Below are 18,370 nucleotides of genomic sequence, written 5' to 3' on the forward strand. Positions count from 1 at the left end.
ATTTGTACAGTTGATATTGACATGAGTGCATAGTGTTCATTTGTATTGTCACCATGTAAATTTACGTGCAGGAAGAATAACTGCTGTAATAGAGAGGCTCATAGGAATCCAAACAAATAAACAAGTGCAAGTATTTCTCTTTTTTCTTTCAGACAGCACTCAACACCATCACATTTCAATCAAGCCTTTCTTACAGGTTAGTGCAATTCAAAGTGCTTCACACATGACTGACAAGCTGAAAGATTATAATAATTTGAGATTAATGCACAGGAGGCATAAAAACTATGAAAATGTCACATTTCAAGCCTGTCAGACAAGCAGACTGGTGGAAGACAATGAAGTGCTTTGAGAAATAAGTAAACGATTATAGGATTACATCACTGATCTGATTTTCAGCCTTATGTCCAGTCATTTAACACACTTAATGAACTACTTTTGCAACAGTGGTCAGTATGGGTTGAAAGTACGTAAATGCACGACTGTGAATCAAGGTATTAAAAGCAAGACAAACAGGATATGTTCCAGATCCTGAGCAAAGGTTTAAAAAAAAAAAAAAAAAAACATGAATATTTACAGATTCGCAGCCACAAGGGCCAGAACAGGTGGAACCAAAACCTCATTTCCCAGTGAAAGTTAAAGCAAAGACAAATGCGGCTCATGACTGCAAACAAAAGGCATGGAGGGAGGCAACAGAAGTATTAGTGTGACATGTGTGTAATGTATGCTGATACATCGTGTGTCAAAGCCCTGCAGGACAACAACCACAACCACAACCATGCCTCCAGACTTCCAGACTGTCAGGACATCTGTCATCGCTGACAGTCATATGCCCCGCCATGTGTGTGCGTGTCTGAGTGTGTATGTGAGGAAGAGAGAGAGAGAGAGAGAGAGAGAGAAAGAGAGAGAGAGAGGGTTGAATGGGTGCATATTTGGCAGCGGGTCATTCCAGAGAACATGGGAACAGCCGTGCTTCTTAAACATTCATGTCTGGTATCCTCTGTGGCTTTTTTTTTTTTTTTTTTTGCATCAAACATCAAAGGAGCTTAACCATGGCAGCCATGTCAGAGAGAACACACACACACACACACACACACACACACACACACACACACACACACATGAACAGGAGTGTATGGACTCATGTATGGGAGCATTGATTACTTCATGAGAACTTCACATGAGACATCTGAACTCAGTCCAGACCTGTAGAACATATTTCGACACCAGAATCGAAGCCAATGAGTAGAGCTTCTAATGATCCTCAAGGCCGCTGAAAAATGAAGAAAGGTGCATTTTTTAAAAATAAAAATCCTCATAACAGCTATTTTCTGGCATCGTTTTCAAGTATTAACTCAAGCAAACACTCAAGGATACATGAAGAGGTGTGAAGATACTGTATATGTAGATGTGAGCACATGTATATCAGTAGGTTGCTGCATGACTCTTTATATTTTGTATTTTCTGTCTAGAATATGCACAAACAAACAAATAAAACTCCCTCTGGGACAATGAAGAATATCTATCGACACAGACCTCCTAAAGACATTTATATTGTAGATAGCACCTGCTGTCAGCTTTGATCGTAAAGTTTTGTAGCTTGATTCATTAAATATTTTCACATCTGCAACACTTACTCATTAAAATAATGATAATGATGAATTTCCCTTTTTCACCAACTTCATTAAGCCTGTCGAGTTGCAATAAAACATGACACAATTTTCTAGTGAACATATGTTGGCTGCATTTATGATCTTATGACACAAGGGGGAGCAGTTTACACACATTTGGACAAACCATCACAGGCAAGCAGTGTGAGGAAGTTGGAAGGGAACGCCACAGTTATGAAATACATGTATTTACTGTATCATATAGACTTGAATGTGATTTTTTTTTAGATAATTTAACAATACACTAAATATCTGTCCTTGTATCTACTCATTTTTATGTGTGACACAGAAGAGAGAGTACAAATACAGCAGATCTACTGAAGAAAATATGGAGCCAGTGACCTTTGTAACTGCGGGTGACAGCTGTGATTTTTGTGGTTTTCTGTTTCATTTTGTTTTGTAGATGCACTGAAGAAAGCTTGAGAAAAGACAGGCACCCTTAAAGAAGGTCAAGATGAAGCCTTAATTGTGCAAAAAATAGGTGAAACTCAGTATAAAGAGTCTATTTCATATAGTGGATTCTCTGTAGATCTGCTGAATGCGAGTAGTTGACTTTAAAGGCACAATAAACACTTTTCCCACTCTTGTGATGTCATGGCCATGCAATAGGACAGGATAAATCAATATCATTTATTATCATCATTCCTTACACTCTTTTAATGATTCATTACAATCTTTCAAAATTTTATGCAAATTTTTCACAGTATGAGATCCTGAATATTTGAGAACATATTTTTAAATAATCGTTTTTTTGTTTCATTGAAATGTTTTAAAAATTGGACTTGTTGGGGTGAACCAGTTTTTAAATTAATGAGATTTAAATATCATCATATAACAAGTATGAGATGCAACATTTAGTGCATATCAGCCAACCAAACATGATGCAACGTGACAAGATGATTATGCGTTTTGATGCTGAACCTTAAAATTCAAGATATAAGACGATCACTGCTGAGCTCTTTAATACACTGTCATCACCAAACATCTGATACTGTTTTGTAATGACTGTGCAGTAATATATGATAATAATATAGGCCTAATACATACCAAAGTGTGAGATATCATCATATATTTGTACTGTAATTATTGATAATCTTTAAGTGGCATTGTTTATGTTTTGTCATGTTTATCAGTGATGTAGTGTTAGACCCAAACATTTCTGCATAAGACAATACCCATAATTAAACACAGGATTGTGGTACCTGATAATTACAAGACATCAGCAAATTATGACTTCATTAATCCAACTACCAGCTATAAGTCTCATTTCTGATTTTTAATTCTTGTTCTCTGTAAAGATGCCATAGTTTGTGCTATTGGTTTGTGTTACATCTTCTCTGTTTCTTTTACTACAACATAAGTGAAGCTTGCTTGTTATTTGTCATCCATATCCATAGTCAAAATGCAAAACAAAAGTCTGTACTTGTTTTTATTGCTGTACATCCCCAACAACCATGTGTTGATATGGCAATAAATATTGAATCTTGATCTTGAAATATGCAGTCAGGTGACAAATTTAAGGAAAACCTGAGGAAATCAAGTTAGAAATACAATGACTGAAGATGCTTCCATACAGGGTACAAAGGGTCACTGAATGGCCACAGATGAATGATGTGAATTATGTGTTCTGACCTTCAATGTGTCAACCCAGTAGACAATGATCCCTATGATCATCATCATCATCAAAACACCAGATGAGGGGATATTTATGAGAAGAATGGTGATCAATCCTTTACTAGAGTTCCAGTAAGTCTGTGCCAAGAGCAATGAAGCTCTTCTGGAAACTTGTGGTGAATTAATACCTCAGTAAGACACTTTTTTTTGGTTTGGTTTGGTTTATTCACAACATCCAAATATATTTAGAATAAACAACATATCAGACTTTTTTTTTAAGGAATATAACAGTTAAATCCTGAACTGATTTCCATTGTTGTTTCCAATGTTTACAACTAACCACCAACCTTTATCTAACCAGGCACTCAGTGTTTGACATTAACATATATTAGAAAACTAAAAAACAAACTTTAAAAAATAAGCAAGTAAATAAAAAATGAAAATTGAAAATTGTATGTTTTGCTTTAATGTGTCATTCATCTGTAACTTAAAATCTATCTGATATGACTTTTCCCTCTATAGCTGACAGTAAATGTGACCTACCTTCAATAATTTATCAATTCAGTCATCAGTCTTTGCTTCACTTTGTCCCAAAACATTCAGCCGTAGGAAGAAAAAAGTCCATACCAATATGCAATAATGTTAAGTTAATGTTCTGTGTTTTTTTTTATTATCATTATTATTATTTTATTTTGCATGTATAATTACAGACACACGTGATTAATACCATTAAAACATTAATTCTATGTATTTACTTGCTGCTGCTGCATATACATGGAGCCTGCTGCTGTCAACCCGCCCTATAGCTCTTCTTCACAGTAGTGGAGTCTTTACAGGGGTTCCCCATTCACAAAGCCAGCCTGTCTGACTTTACAGAGGGCGGGGAGAGAGAGAAAGAAAGAGAGAGAGAGAGAGAGAGAGAGAGAGGGAGAGAGGGAGAGAGAGAGAGAGAGAGAGAGAGAGAGAGAGAGAGTTGAGGCATCCCTTCCTCACTTGGCTGCATTCGGTTTACCGACACCGGAGAAGCGACCATGCTGTGGAAGCTAGTTGAGAATGTCAAGTATGAAGATATTTACGAGGTAACGTTGCCGTCCAGCTGCTTGTGTCTTGGGGAAACAGACTTATTAGACATGCTTTTAGGATAATTGAAATGTTAGTCTGTGTAAAGTTAAGTGAGGTGTTTTCCGGGAGGCGTTAGGCCTGTTATTATTTGTGATGCTGTGAATATGAATTGGAGGACATTTTACTACATGGCACAGTATCGTTTGGAAGAAATGTGTCTCGTTTTTGCGCTCATATCTTTGTGAGTGTATTATTTCATATTTCAGTTTTGTTTCTGACTCAGATGCGAGTCGAGTCGCTATTTGGAGCATATGGTGGAGCAGAGGAAAAAATCCGATATTTGTCATTTGTAAATACAAATACAAATATTATTTAATGTAAATATGGCGCTGCGTTTTTTTTGTATGAATTAACGTTTGTTAGAAATCTAAAAATCACAACTTTTAGAATATTTTTCAGCTCTAAAAATATCTAAAAGATGTTGTAGATAAATCAGTGATGCTGCAAAATCATCCATTCAAAAAATAGTCGAAGAACAAATGAATGGCTCGTTTTAGATTTTTTTTTTTTTTAATTAGAGAAAATAATTTTGGATGTGCAGAGCAGAGCTTTGGTGTGTCAGATGTATGATAATCATTTGGCTTTCATCCCAGAACAATCATTTCAGAAAACGAGAGGGGAGAAGGGGAGAAATAGCCTACCGCCGCGCGCGGGGGCGAAACGCTGCTCCGGCTCGCGCTCAATGGGCTCGAGCACAAAGCACAAGAGAAAGGGCAGCTCGCGAGGCCCCTCGGCTCAACCCGGTGGGAAGCCCTTGTCTCGTGCCGCACATGGCTTTTCTCCCACGGCGCGAGGGAGGGGAGGATATAATGTCGTTAAACAAGTCATCCAAGAGGGTAAGAGGGGCCGGTAGTTTACAATATAAAGTTTAATCGCTTCTTTTGACTCGTGACACCATTCACACGAGCCCCTCACGCGCCCTGTAGCGTCTTGAGTGTGTTTCCTAGTAATAAAAGGCAGCTGCAACACAACACGAGCTGCCCTTTATATTATATTAGTCTTAGTTTGGTATGATTAAGTTTTAGTAGCTTAAATATCTGAGAGTGACTAGAGAAAAAAAATCTGTTCATATGTGTGCAGGTATTTTGTGTCTGTGCGTAGAAGAAGACAGGGTTTTACTTTGTTGGGAGCCTTTTCCACATCTCCTTTCTTTGGCACAGTGACCAGGTGTGGACACAGAGCCTCTGACCCTGGTGGTATTAGTGTCATGGTTCACCCAATATGATTAACAGCACCCTTCGTTTATTGTTACCCACCGACTTCACTTATTTTGGGTTTTATAACGTCAAAGTCTGTTTGTGCAAAAGAATATTTGTACAATATTTGTCTCCAAAGGCTTCAGTGCGTTTTTTTCTTTTTTTCCAACGTCAGATTTTGCCTGTAAAAGGCCCCCAGAGTGTGTTTTTTTTGTGATGGGGAATTCCTCCCGGGTCTGGACACCCTGTTCGCTTTCTCCTGCGAGTGAGAGAGAGTCTTCTTTCTGTCTCCTGCTGTTCGCGCGTCGTTTCGGCTCTCCACGGAATTTAAACGTCACTCACGGTTGCGCGAGAGGCTTCACGCTCCATGTGTCGCCAGTCCCCTGCCTCGCGCACATTAATATTCCTGTAAGTCTCAGTCATGAATAACAATTACACCGTATACCGGGGGTAGAGGCGGGAGCTCGGTGCTCACACTCAGAGCGGCGGCAGCTCCGGGCGGAGGAAGGTTCTGTATGGAGCTGTAGACCAGGCCGTGCCTGCAGATACACACGCGCTGCTTTTACCTGGAATGACTTAGTGTTATTCTGCCCAAACGCGCTCTTTACTATCCTGCTGTTTTACCGTGAACCCGCTCGTGACATCAACAGAGGGTATACAGATGTTAGTTCACTCCTACTCCACCGCGGTGAGTTTTACTCCTCACTGTGTATTTCAGAATTCGTTTGCGCAAATGGTGAATTCGTTGATATTGCTTTCAGGTTTTAGTAGTGAGACATTTTAAATGAGGTTATAACATCTTTCCTTCAGGCTCTTGTGTGCTTTATGTTCAGGAGATTCAATGCCAGTTAGGCTGCTTTGGCTACATCACCAGGGGCAATACTCTAATAAATGCATATGATCCTAGGCCTCCATATGGTTTCATTTCGTTAAAATGTGCTTCCCATTCTGCAAGGAGTTGATTTTTTTATGTTCTTCTCTGCACCCTCTTGAAGGACCGGCATGACGGTGTCTCGAGCCACAGCTCGCGCCTGTCCCAGCTGGGCTCGGTATCACATGCGGGACCCTACTCCAGCGCCCCGCCGCTGTCTCATGCGCCCTCGTCGGACTTCCAGCCTCCGTACTTCCCGCCGCCGTACCAGCCGCTCGCTCACTACCAGAGCCAGGACCCGTACTCCCACGTGAGCGACCCGTACTCCCTGAACTCCCTGCACCAGAGCCAGCAGGGCGCATGGGGGGCGCGGCAGCGGCAGGACGCCGCCGGGGAGCGGATGGACAGCTCCGCTCTGCTGGCGCAGCCTCGGGCCTCGCTGCCTCAGCTGTCCGGGCTGGACCCACGGCGGGACTACGGTGGCGTGAGGCGGCCCGATGTGCTGCTGCACTCCGCTCACCCGGGACTGGATCCCATGAGCGACGGACTTCTGCAAGGGCTTCACGGCATGGAGGATGTTCAGGTGAGTCAAAGGTCACAGCTGAGATTTACTAGGGTATAGGGCATGAAATATTATTTTCTAGTTCCATTTATTGTGATTTCTGTGATAATTTCTGGTATCACTTTACTAGATAAAGGTAAAACTACACACCGCTTCTAAGTCAAGTGTTTTCAAGTTGGGTCCAGGGACTATCAGGGTCCGTTGGGCAAAACAGGGAATATGCCGCTACAATTATATTACAATTAATCGAATATTATCTCAATAACAGACAAGGAATTTATGAATTATAATCATGAATTTAACCCTTCATATTTGCAACAAAGACAGCTTTACAATCAACCAAAAACAATCTGTAACAATAATATTTAATCCAGGTAAAGCCTACAAATATTTGCATGCCAAAATATAACAGCTCATTACCAACTTCTCTTAGTTTGGAGGGCAGTTAGAAAATGCTGCAAATAAACCAGACTAAAATAAAATCCTAAATAAAATGCCAAGAATTGAGATGAAAGACAGGGATTGGTAATAGTTGACAGTCCTCTTCATTGTCTCGCATGTTTCTCGTGCCATTAGAGTTGAGGTCAGTGAACTCCGAGCAGCTCCCTCAGGGCTGGACTCTCAAGCAGCTGTAGCCTGAACGTAAATGGCCCACAGCTAAGCAAAGTGTCTTAAGAGACATCCAGAGACATCTTCTTTGATGAGAGGACGCTGATATGTGGCGTAATGGACTCCACAAATGACTGCATGGATCAAATGTTGCTTATGTGGATTGAAATCCACCAGCATAAAAAAAAAATAATTCGAAAACAAAAATGTTTGAAGGGGAAGCTGCAACATTTTAATATAGGTTATTTAATATAGAAGAATATTCATTTTGTGTTCTGGATCCTCTATATTATTATTATTATTATTATAAATATTGTTGAAATTTGTACAATTAGATTGTTTTCTTTTTTATTTTAAGATGATCTACGTTTTTTTGTTGCTGTTGTTTTTTTGTTTGTTTGTTTGGTTTTTTTTTGGTGCAAAGGTGCCAAATTAACAGAGCGAGCTGCTAAAGACTCGGTGAAATAGACTTTATAGTCAGCTGTGTAGGATTTCATCTTCCCCTCGTTTCCCCCTCGGGGCACAACCATCACAAATTGTGAATTGATTCTCATTTCTGGATTTCCTATGTGTGCCATGCATTTATTAACCCTATATAAATTTGTTTTTTTTTACGAATTATTCTTTCTTGATACGAGTGTGAAGCAATGATGACATCAGATCTATTTAACAAGGAGTTTATTTCGCAGGATGATGAATGAGGATTTACATTTATGACAACTGTATGAAGTATAAATGGATTGTAAACTACATTTGATTGATGTCTGCAAACAAAGATTTTAAAAATGTAATTTTCCTGCTTTACATGAGCTGAAATGTGGGGGTGAGGAATCCTGTAGGGATTTTTTGGGGTGTTGGATTGTGTGATTGAATTCAACTGAAATTAAGTTAGACGTTAAGTGGCCTGTTACAGTGTGGATCATCTTGTATAAAGCGGTCTGTAATGATTTTTAATCATCTTGGTTCTAACAGACCATTGACGACACCAACGGAACGAACATAATGGATCAATCAGTAATTAAAAAAGGTAAACACACACACACACACACACACTCTCTCTCTCTCACACATACACACACACACATCTCTGTCTGAGTAATGTTGCCAATGTAGCACCAATGTACCAATATAATAAAATGACAATATGTAATACAACTATTAAATATATTTCAAAATAAAACTAGAATTTGGGAACAATTTTATCCATTCATAACATATACTGAGACTAGCAAATGTGCACCCACTGTCAAGAAGTGGCACCTTTTCTTAGGGGTTATATACTCTATGTGTTGCTATAATATAATTCATTTTCTTATGTGTGCTGTGAATTATGATGTTTATGGGATGCAGACGTGGATAAATCATAGCCTACTCGCTCATAAAGGGGTAAATGTGGGCACCATAGGGACCTACACTGGACCAGACCAACCAGGCAGTGCTCCCTACTTTTTGGGTCCAGGATGAGGAGCTGGAAGCCGGGATAACGATCCCGGTATATTGACTGCCAGGCAGTGTGTCGCTGACAGGCTGCCATGCTGCAGCTCTGATGATGTGCGGTGATTTAGTTACGGGATGTTGAGTGACTGAGCTCCCCGCGGGGCATTTAAGCCGCTGATGTAATAAATGGCACTGCTCACGGAGATCTCGTGAGCTCGTTTAGAGCTAATCTGCGGTATTATCCCCCGTGGAGCTATCAAAACCCCCTCGCACTGGCCCCTACGCATGCACGCACGCACGCACGCACGCACGAGGCTTCTTTTTTATGCCATTAGCGCGAGCATTAACACGCGGGAACCGGGATGAAGGAACATCCAGTGCTGCTGGTGGGAGTTAAACCGGCCGTGGAGAAAAGACGGGGAGGTGGTTAATGCGATTTGGGAGCGCGAGCCAATCAACAATCGATAATATTGTAATGAGAATGTCGCGCGACATTAAATAACAGCAAATGCCCGGCGCGTGGGCGCCTCATTAGGCCCGGGCCGCCCTCTGAGCGCGTGTGGTCTCATACACTGAATCAAAGTTTGACATAGCAGAGAGATTTAAAGTTGTCCCAAATATTTTATTATGTAAGATATCAACTCATATTAATAAATGCCTTCAACCATCCTCTTCCTCTTTTAGTTCCCATGCCACCCAAGAACATGGGCTCTCTGATGCTGGGCAAGGACGGGCTGATCGGTGGAGTGACCGTGAACATAAACGAGTTGTTCTGCTCGGTACCGGGCCGCCTGTCGCTGCTCAGCTCCACCTCCAAGTACAAAGTGACCGTAGGGGAGGTGCAGAGGAGACTGTCCCCGCCCGAGTGCCTCAACGCCTCCTTGTTGGGGGGCGTGTTGAGAAGGTATGACTGCAGCCTGCAGAGCATGATGACAGAGAGAATAACCTGTAGAAACTCTGTGGATTGTATCTGAGAGATTTAGCTATGCAGGAGCGTCTTTTAATTAAACCTTGAGCTATGAAAAACGCCACCTAGATTCTACTTAACAATGACTAATTCTCTGGAGACAAACTGAAGCACAAGCTGATGATATGACAAGATATTATTCAGTAAACTAAACCGAGTATAGTAGATATTTCTTAATATTTATGCATTGGATGCTTCGTTTCACATGCATTTGGTTTCTTTTGTTTCTACAGAGCAAAATCTAAAAACGGTGGAAAATGTCTGAGAGAAAAGCTGGAGAAGATTGGACTGAATTTACCTGCTGGAAGACGCAAAGCTGCCAATGTTACATTACTAACGTCACTAGTAGAAGGTGATTGATTCATTGTTTTAAATCTATAAACGTAGAAACAGCAGAAACGCACTGCCATCTTTACTCTGAAATGGGAAAATGTGTTGCAACAGAAAAGACACCTACTTTTTTTCTTGGGTTTTTTTCTCTTTTTTTTTTTTTTTTGGTATTTTAGGAGTCTTTTGTTAATATGATATCCACGGTGAACCACCATCACCAAAAATTGCGCGCAACAAAAACTGCAAAGGTCACGGCCTGAGGAGATTGGCAATGTCCCTGTTTCCATAAAAAAAGTTGTAAGGAAGCAGTGCCAGGAAAAGAAATGTTCAGTGTTTAACAGGTGGACAGAGGAGGGTTAAAGTTTCTAAATCTGTAATTAATTCATTAGAGGCCACAGGTTGGGCCTGCCCCCGTTGTATGACAACGATTTGACCACAAGTTATATATTTTTCTTCAGTAGCCTTGTTTCTCACACACACAGTATGTTTTTCACACTAATTTGGTCATCTGCTAATTTCCATTGAGGCACACTGTTCTGAAATCATATCTAAAGGGAAACGTTTTCTTTAATAATTTGCTGTCACCTACTTAAAATATGTAATCATTCAAACACAGGCTATAACTTTATTTCTTCACTGCCTACTTCCATGTTTAAATGTGACCATTCTTCATTCTTGCCTTCAAAAGACCACGTAAATCATCTCCCTCTTTTTTTAAAACCATGAAAACCGATTCATTGTCTGGTATCTTTAATTGTCACAATAAATCAGTGAGATTTGTACCACTGTCGATGGTTTCTGCGTCAGTTAAAGAGGCGACAGGTGAGTGAACTTGGTGCGTAAAGGGATAACGTGTCCATTTGAAACCATTTCCTGTATATCGGACACCAAGAAAGATGGCACCACAATATATGAATTAATAGTTAATAAAAAAAATGAGGGAGATAGTCGGCCAGTGGGTCTGAGGATTTATTTTAGCTGATTTCAATAAGATAAAATGTGAGAACTGAAATAGAAATTCGTGAGTAAAATATTTACATTCTCTGCAGCTCCTTGTTTGTCATATATATATATTCACATTGACTAACATATACACACCTTCCTTCAGGTGAAGCGGTCCACCTGGCCCGGGATTTCGGTTACATCTGCGAGACGGAGTTTCCCACCAAAGCCGTGAGCGAGTACCTCAACCGGCAGCACACGGACCCCAACGAGCTGCACACGCGGAAAAACATGCTGCTGGCGACAAAGTGAGTTTGATGGAGCGTTTGATTAGATTCTGTCCCCTCATAGCTTTTATATGGTGTTTTCTCATATAGACTCAAATGTCTGCACATAAGAAGACCATAATAACGAGATTATAACCCGCGATTAGCTGTTTTTGAACCGTTTAAACGAGATATTTCGGGATTTAGACAGATTTAACCAGAGTGAGAGTTGGAGAAAAGATGAGAAAAGAGCGGAGAAAACCAAGAAAAATGCAGACAACTGTTTCACAAAAACAAAAATCCAGTGAGTCTCAATACATTTCCACTCTAGCCTGGCCTAACGCAGCAGATGTTCTCATATTTCAATGTCCCAAAGGTCCAAGACAGAGAGACATTTCCATTTTGAAACATTTTGATTGCTGTTGGTTTTAATTACATAACTGCACTCATGCAGGGTGAAGACAGGGCATCCTTCTTATCCAAATAGCAACATTTAATGAAATTATTGTGAAATTAAACTCTTCCCTCATTTTCCTGAGGCCTCCATGGCCTCCTATTAAGGAGCCCCTGAGGGTGCAAAGCCCTGCTTCTACTCTGTGCTGTACTCTATATCACACACAGTCCACTCTGCCACAGTGAACATGGCACTGACATTTAGAAAAGAGACTGAGATTTTCTTAATGAAACACATCAAACTCAATATGGATTAAACCTGTAAATGAAATGCTTGATTGAAAAATCGCCACAATAAAAAAAAAAATTGGGCGGTTCAAGCATTTAAAGCAAAGAGCAGAATTATGCAAAGTTATGAATATTATAACATCTAAACACAAATAGAATTTGATTGTGATATAAATGAATTCTGTAAAATATCAAGCATCACCTGTATCATCAACATTTGATCCCCTCGCTTTGTATGCAGCTGCACAACTTAGCATCTTTACAAGCTTTTTTTTTTTTTACAGCAAACCTTTAGCTTTAGCTTTTGATGAGCCCTTTTTTGATGCAGAACACTTTTATGTGGCCTTTAGAGCTCACAGACATAAAACACACTGACAGCCTCGGAGCTTGTATGTTTGACCTTTGCTTCTGGCGATCCGTTTTACTGGTCCACCTTGTAAAAGTTACTTATATTAATCCATTTTTATGGCTGTTAAACTGTGGAATTGAATCCAGCATCTTGTGATTACCTTTAGCAGCTGAGCAGCATAGATTTTTTTATTTATTTTTTTTTTTTTGAAAGAAACCAGGGCAACAGTGGTGATGTATAAATGTGGATCAAATCATACAATCACTTTGGATTTTTACCTATTTTTACATTCAACAAAGAAACCCTGATGAGTAGCCTTCTTCTATGTCCATTTATTTAGCTGAATGTGGGTTTTCTTGATGAAAAGGTTGCAAAGCAGAGCTGTAAACCACCTAACAAAGATCCCTTCAGGAAGCTTGTATTTTTAGCTTGCATAAATAGTGCTGTCTGCTGGCCTGCACTGCATAAACCATCTGCTTGTGAGTGTGTGTGTGTGTGTGTGTGTATGTGTGTGTGTGTATCCACGCGGTGCTCAGTATGTACGGTTCGGTGCTGGATGTTTGATGCTCAGATTCAAACCTGTTCCAATACTGTGTGTCGTTGCTGCCTGTTAGAAATTCATTATTTAGCAGTGAAGTGTTTCAAGTCGTCAGAAAACAACAGCGAGAGCCTTGAGTGTAGCCCGGGGTGGCAGCTTCTCCTCTCTACTCTCCTAACCCCAGCTGGGCTCGGCCTGCACAGCCTGTCACTCATTTGCTGTAGCTCTGCCCTCGGGCCGCTTACAGGGTGTGTGTGTGTGTGTGTGTGTGTGTGTGTGTATGGGGCATGCAAGAGGGAAAGCAAGAGATAGAGAGGTCTCTTGAATATAAAATGTGGGCCTAAAAAAACCAGAAGATGATTTGCTGAAATTTAACAAGGAGAAGGAGACGAGGAGGTGATTTTTCTTTTACCGTTGCAATTATCCATGAAATCTGTAGTGAAGAATGCAGACGTCTCGAATTACACCTAACGTGAAGGCCTCAAAAATATACAGCGTCACTGCTCTGGTATTAGTTTCATTGTATGTTTCAGATATTCAAGGCAGGAAATGTGTTGAAATGAACCTTGCATTTCTCAGCGCATTTTGTTGGTTGATTTTTTTGGCATTTTCTTGTTCTCAGTGATCATTTGTTAAACATAAACAACATGAGGTGATAGTCTGGAGTTTAGATGGTGTCCAATGAAGTCTATTTGAAACTTTTACCACATATAAAGCATCAACTCTGGACAATAGTCTCAAAAATCTCACTCTTTTCCAACTCTCACGGTGCTACGACTCTGTACGGGTGCACGTATAAACCACAGACTGCATCACGTTCACGCTTTTTCATTCCAAAGTGTTTTCCAAAGGCATTCTGGGAAGTACGAGGAATCACTAAATGAAATAGAAGATGAGAGAAAGGCTGAGGGAAAGAGGGTTCAACAGCAAAAAAAAAAAAAAAAAAAAGCAAACTGCTATATTTCATCACAAAATAAGCCCTGGGATACAGTGAATATCACTTAAAGGGGACATAAAAGGAAAAGTATCAGGGGGGCAGTTTTTCCTTTGGGATTGTATTATGTCATGAAGGTGCATCCTGGGACATTTTTTGCATTTAATTTTTTATGAATTTAACTTCTGTAATGGTTGGGGCGAGCTTAACTCCTTCAAGCAGCTGAATAAAATAAGAGGATGATGATAGAATAGGTGCAACATTCCTGTGACCCTTTTTAATATCACATTTCAATACATTTATTAAGGCTGTAATGTCTGGTCGAAGGAAACGATTGAAGTTTTTATGTATGGTTTGCATCATGTGATGGAGAGAGATTTAACAGGATTTTAGGGAAGGATCCTGGTTTAACAGCTTCAGTCTTGTCATGATTAGCACAGCACTGATGCAGCAAGCTTTATAGCTCACACTTTCCATTTCCATTGAGTAAGTGGATGCGGTCGTTCGGCCTTCAGGCTGGTGCACCACCTGCAAGGATTTCATTATACGGGGTTACAGTGATGGTCTGAATGCTGTTTTAGGGTCTTTTCCACCTTGATGATAATTATGATACAATACTGGTTTGTGTTACACTGTACATTATACAGGAATTTAGTGAAATCGACTGATCTTTTGTCATTAACTTAATTTAAATATGCACGTTTTATTAATTTCATTTAAGTTCATTTGTCTGTGTGTCTGTGATATACATTAAAATAAGTCATGACTTTTTCTTTTCATAACAATACAAACAACCACAGTGAAGATTAGAAGTGAATTCAGTCCCTAAACCTGTTTAGACTTGTAGGATAACAAGGTGACTGAGAGCAGCTTTGCATGTTTCTATGTACTGACTCTAGAGTGCAACAGCAGCAACCACAGCTGGAAGTGTCAAATGAAAAACTGACTCTTTAAATTACGAAAAAAAAGTAAATGAAAACCAAATTTAATCTGAGTTTTTTACAATGTCAAAAAATTACATATGGCATTTCTATGAATTAACAGATCTAAATCCAAGAAATGAAGACGAGGGTTTATACAACATGCGCTTTTTAGTCTTTTTACTGTTAGAACTATTTGTATTTGTTGACTTGACCTAAAATTTTAAGGCAGCCCTTTCACGCATATTTATAAGTTAAAACAACAAGATACATGATCCACTGAACTACTGCAACCATTATTTCTACATGTGCTGTGCCACATTCAGACGGCAGTGTCACATTTAATTTAAGAGTTATTCGGTTGTTTTTTGGGGAGAAATCCAATGGATAACATCACATTTTTTCTATCATTACACACTAACATTACTGTAACTGTAATATCCTTTACCTCTAATTTTCCCCTCACTTCTAAATTTCATAATTTTTAAAAAAGCTTTTTGAAATTTGTAACATATTTTCACAACAGTTTCAGGCAGTTTTGAGCAGAACATCTGCATCTAATGCTGCAGTGTCATCCCCTTGACATCATGTTTTCCCTGAATTTGGCAGTGGCTGATTCAGGTGCATTTACTGATGTTGTAGGATTACACAGCATTTATACTCTGCAACATTAGCAACTCATTGTGCTCCAATTTAAAGTAATGTAATTATTTATATACTTATTGCAAAACTGATCCCCAACTCAGATTTTGAGACATATTTTGAGTGATAGTTGGCTTTTAGTGGAGTTTTTATGTGATCAACAATCTGTGTCAGTGGGAAGATGTGTAATTATACGTTAGTGCAGGGCTATTAGAGGACAATGGAAAGACAGTCATGCCTGCACATTTACGTCAAAGCCACAATTCAAATTTTAATCCAAATGTTTCCATCCAAATCAGATCTTCGTCAGGTCAAAACATGTAACATTCTTAAGGAAACACTGAGTAAGCAATTTGTCATGTTTGGGAAATGTTGAGATTTACAGTAAAGCTATTGAATATAGTCAGCTCCCTCCTGACGTCTTGTTGTGTCCTCTCCCTTGTAGACAGCTGTGTAAGGAGTTCACAGACCTGCTGGCCCAGGACAGGACTCCCCTGGGCAACTCAAGGCCCTCCCCCATCCTGGAGCCCGGCATCCAGAGCTGCCTCTCCCACTTCTCCTTCATCACGCACGGCTTCGGCTCGCCCGCCATCTGCGCAGCACTCACCGCCCTCCAGAACTACCTCACCGAGGCCCTCAAAGGACTCGACAAGATGTTTCTCAACAACCCTCCCAACAACCGGCACGGGGACGGTGGCAACAAGGCCGGCGACAAAGAGGAGAAGCAGCGGAAATGAAGCAGGGGAGGAAGACACACAGACAGAGGCGTTACACCGTTACTTCTAGCTTTACACCACTGCGACTGACCTGCCATAAACAGGGCTGAGGTGGAGGAGGAGGAGGAGGAGGAGGAGGAGGAGTAGAAGGAGGAGGAGGAGGAAGGCTTGGTAGAGAGAAAAAGGCAGAGGAAGACACCCGTGGGCCAGTGTCAGAGAGCACAGAGGGATTTTTCATCTGTGTTACGTTCTTTTCATTCCCCTGAGGACATGGTGGTTACTGTGTTACATCCATTTCGCTCCCCCTGCCTGCATCCTGTGAGACTGAGATGCTGTGAGCAGCCAACAAACAACATGTTGTGTGTGTGTGTGTGTGTGTGTGTGTGTGTCTGTGTGTGTGTGTGTGTGTGCTCGAGTGAGCGCGTGTGCTTGTGTTTGTCAACATCCGTGTGTGTGTCCTCACACAGAGAAAAGCATTGTGGGTATGAAGATTTGGGTGATGAGCATTCTATCTGTGAAACAGGTCTGTCTGCTTCCTTAACACAAGTACGAGGAGGGAGGGTGTTAATTTATGTGTGTAAATATTTATTTATATTAATTTAAATGGATGGTTGTGTAAATAGGTGTGCCAGCTATTTTGGAGTAGGCCTATTTATCTGTGATTCGACCTTTGTGAGCCGGCAGGGGGACAGGACTCATCCAGTGTTTTTCTGTTCTTATAGAGCTGTTGTCATGGTGCTGATGATGGGTAGACATGCTTCTAATTGTCCAGTGATTTCATTTCTATCACATTGATAATAAACCATGTGTTTTATTATGCGAGGTGTGCAGCCTGCGCCTTTTCTCCAGGACAATCCTCCACTAGTAAGGGTTGGGGGGACAACTCACCTTCAGTTCAATCGATTCAAAATGTAAAACATGATATTTATTAGCTGATGTTTGGGCATTTACCTTTACTTATTTCATGAAATATTCATGAATGAATCCATACTTGAAGTGTTTTACTTTTTGGGTATTAACTGTATAAGAAAATGCTTTTTTTTTCTGAATAACTGCAATTTGATTTGGATTTACTCCAACACTGATCCTCAAGTGGGATTGGTCAAATTGAAAGGAATTAAGAAATGGTGAGAAATGTTTAACCTGTTCATGTCAATATGAATGGGCAAATACAGCTTTGAAGTAACCCAATTTCCTTATTTTTCCCTTTAGCTAATATACTACAGTGCACCACACTTTATTTGCTGTGGTAGACAGTAAATTTCTGTTCACCATGACGGCATTACAAACAGAACTAAGAATTGGTATTTCAGACATTTCTTTAAAAGCCACTCAGCTTGACTACCAGCCTACATTTGCTGTAGTGCCAAAGAGAAGGAGGTTGGATGAGAGGGCCCTTCATCTTCCTGCAGGGAAGAACATGTGTGGAAACTGTTATATTCAAAAGCACAATCCTGAATTCAAATGTCAAAAAATGGTTTATCCCGCACAAATTCAGACCAAAATTCCCACCAAAATTCATAACGCAGGATTGGAGTAACTCTGAAACGAATTACCTGGACATATAATACAAATACATCACTAAAGTTACTAATATTTACTGATGCTTTACTTCAATATCAGTATTTACTGATTTACTCACAGGAGTAAAACAGGCCTTTATTTCTTGAATAATGGCCACTGCTTATATTTCATGTCCCTGGTCCAAGTCAAAGTTTACATTAGGCCTGTACACTCACTGAGCACTTTATTAGGAGAAATCTAATGCAATCCAATACAACAGCTCTGCTGTAAATTCTACTTTTACAAAGCTTTTTCACTTTTTCTCAACATTGTCAGAAAGGTGATAATTCTACTTTATTTTTATTATTGAGGTCATAGCGGGTGGTGGTGGTGTACTGGGGTGCATTCAAATGAAAAGTGTTCCTAATATTTTGCCACCCTTACATAAGTTCATGGGGTGGACAAATATTAGAAACACTCTATTTATCTATTTGTAATTATCAC

The 18,370-nt window shown here is 40.1% G+C and overlaps 1 protein-coding gene across 1 annotated transcript; it reads left to right on the forward strand.

The window, feature by feature from the left end:
* Positions 1–6,579: 6,579 nt before the first annotated feature.
* On the forward strand, positions 6,580–16,455 carry tfap2b (transcription factor AP-2 beta; the record flags this gene model as incomplete). The annotated part of the gene is made up of 6 exons (XM_042391247.1): positions 6,580–7,053; positions 8,614–8,668; positions 9,763–9,982; positions 10,279–10,397; positions 11,484–11,625; positions 16,093–16,455. Coding segments are annotated over 6 exons (1,302 nt in total), but the record flags the coding sequence as incomplete, so codon positions are not given.
* Positions 16,456–18,370: the final 1,915 nt, after the last annotated feature.

This window comes from Thunnus maccoyii, chromosome 17 (assembly GCF_910596095.1).
Source record: "Thunnus maccoyii chromosome 17, fThuMac1.1, whole genome shotgun sequence".
NCBI classification, from domain to species: Eukaryota; Metazoa; Chordata; class Actinopteri; order Scombriformes; family Scombridae; genus Thunnus; species Thunnus maccoyii.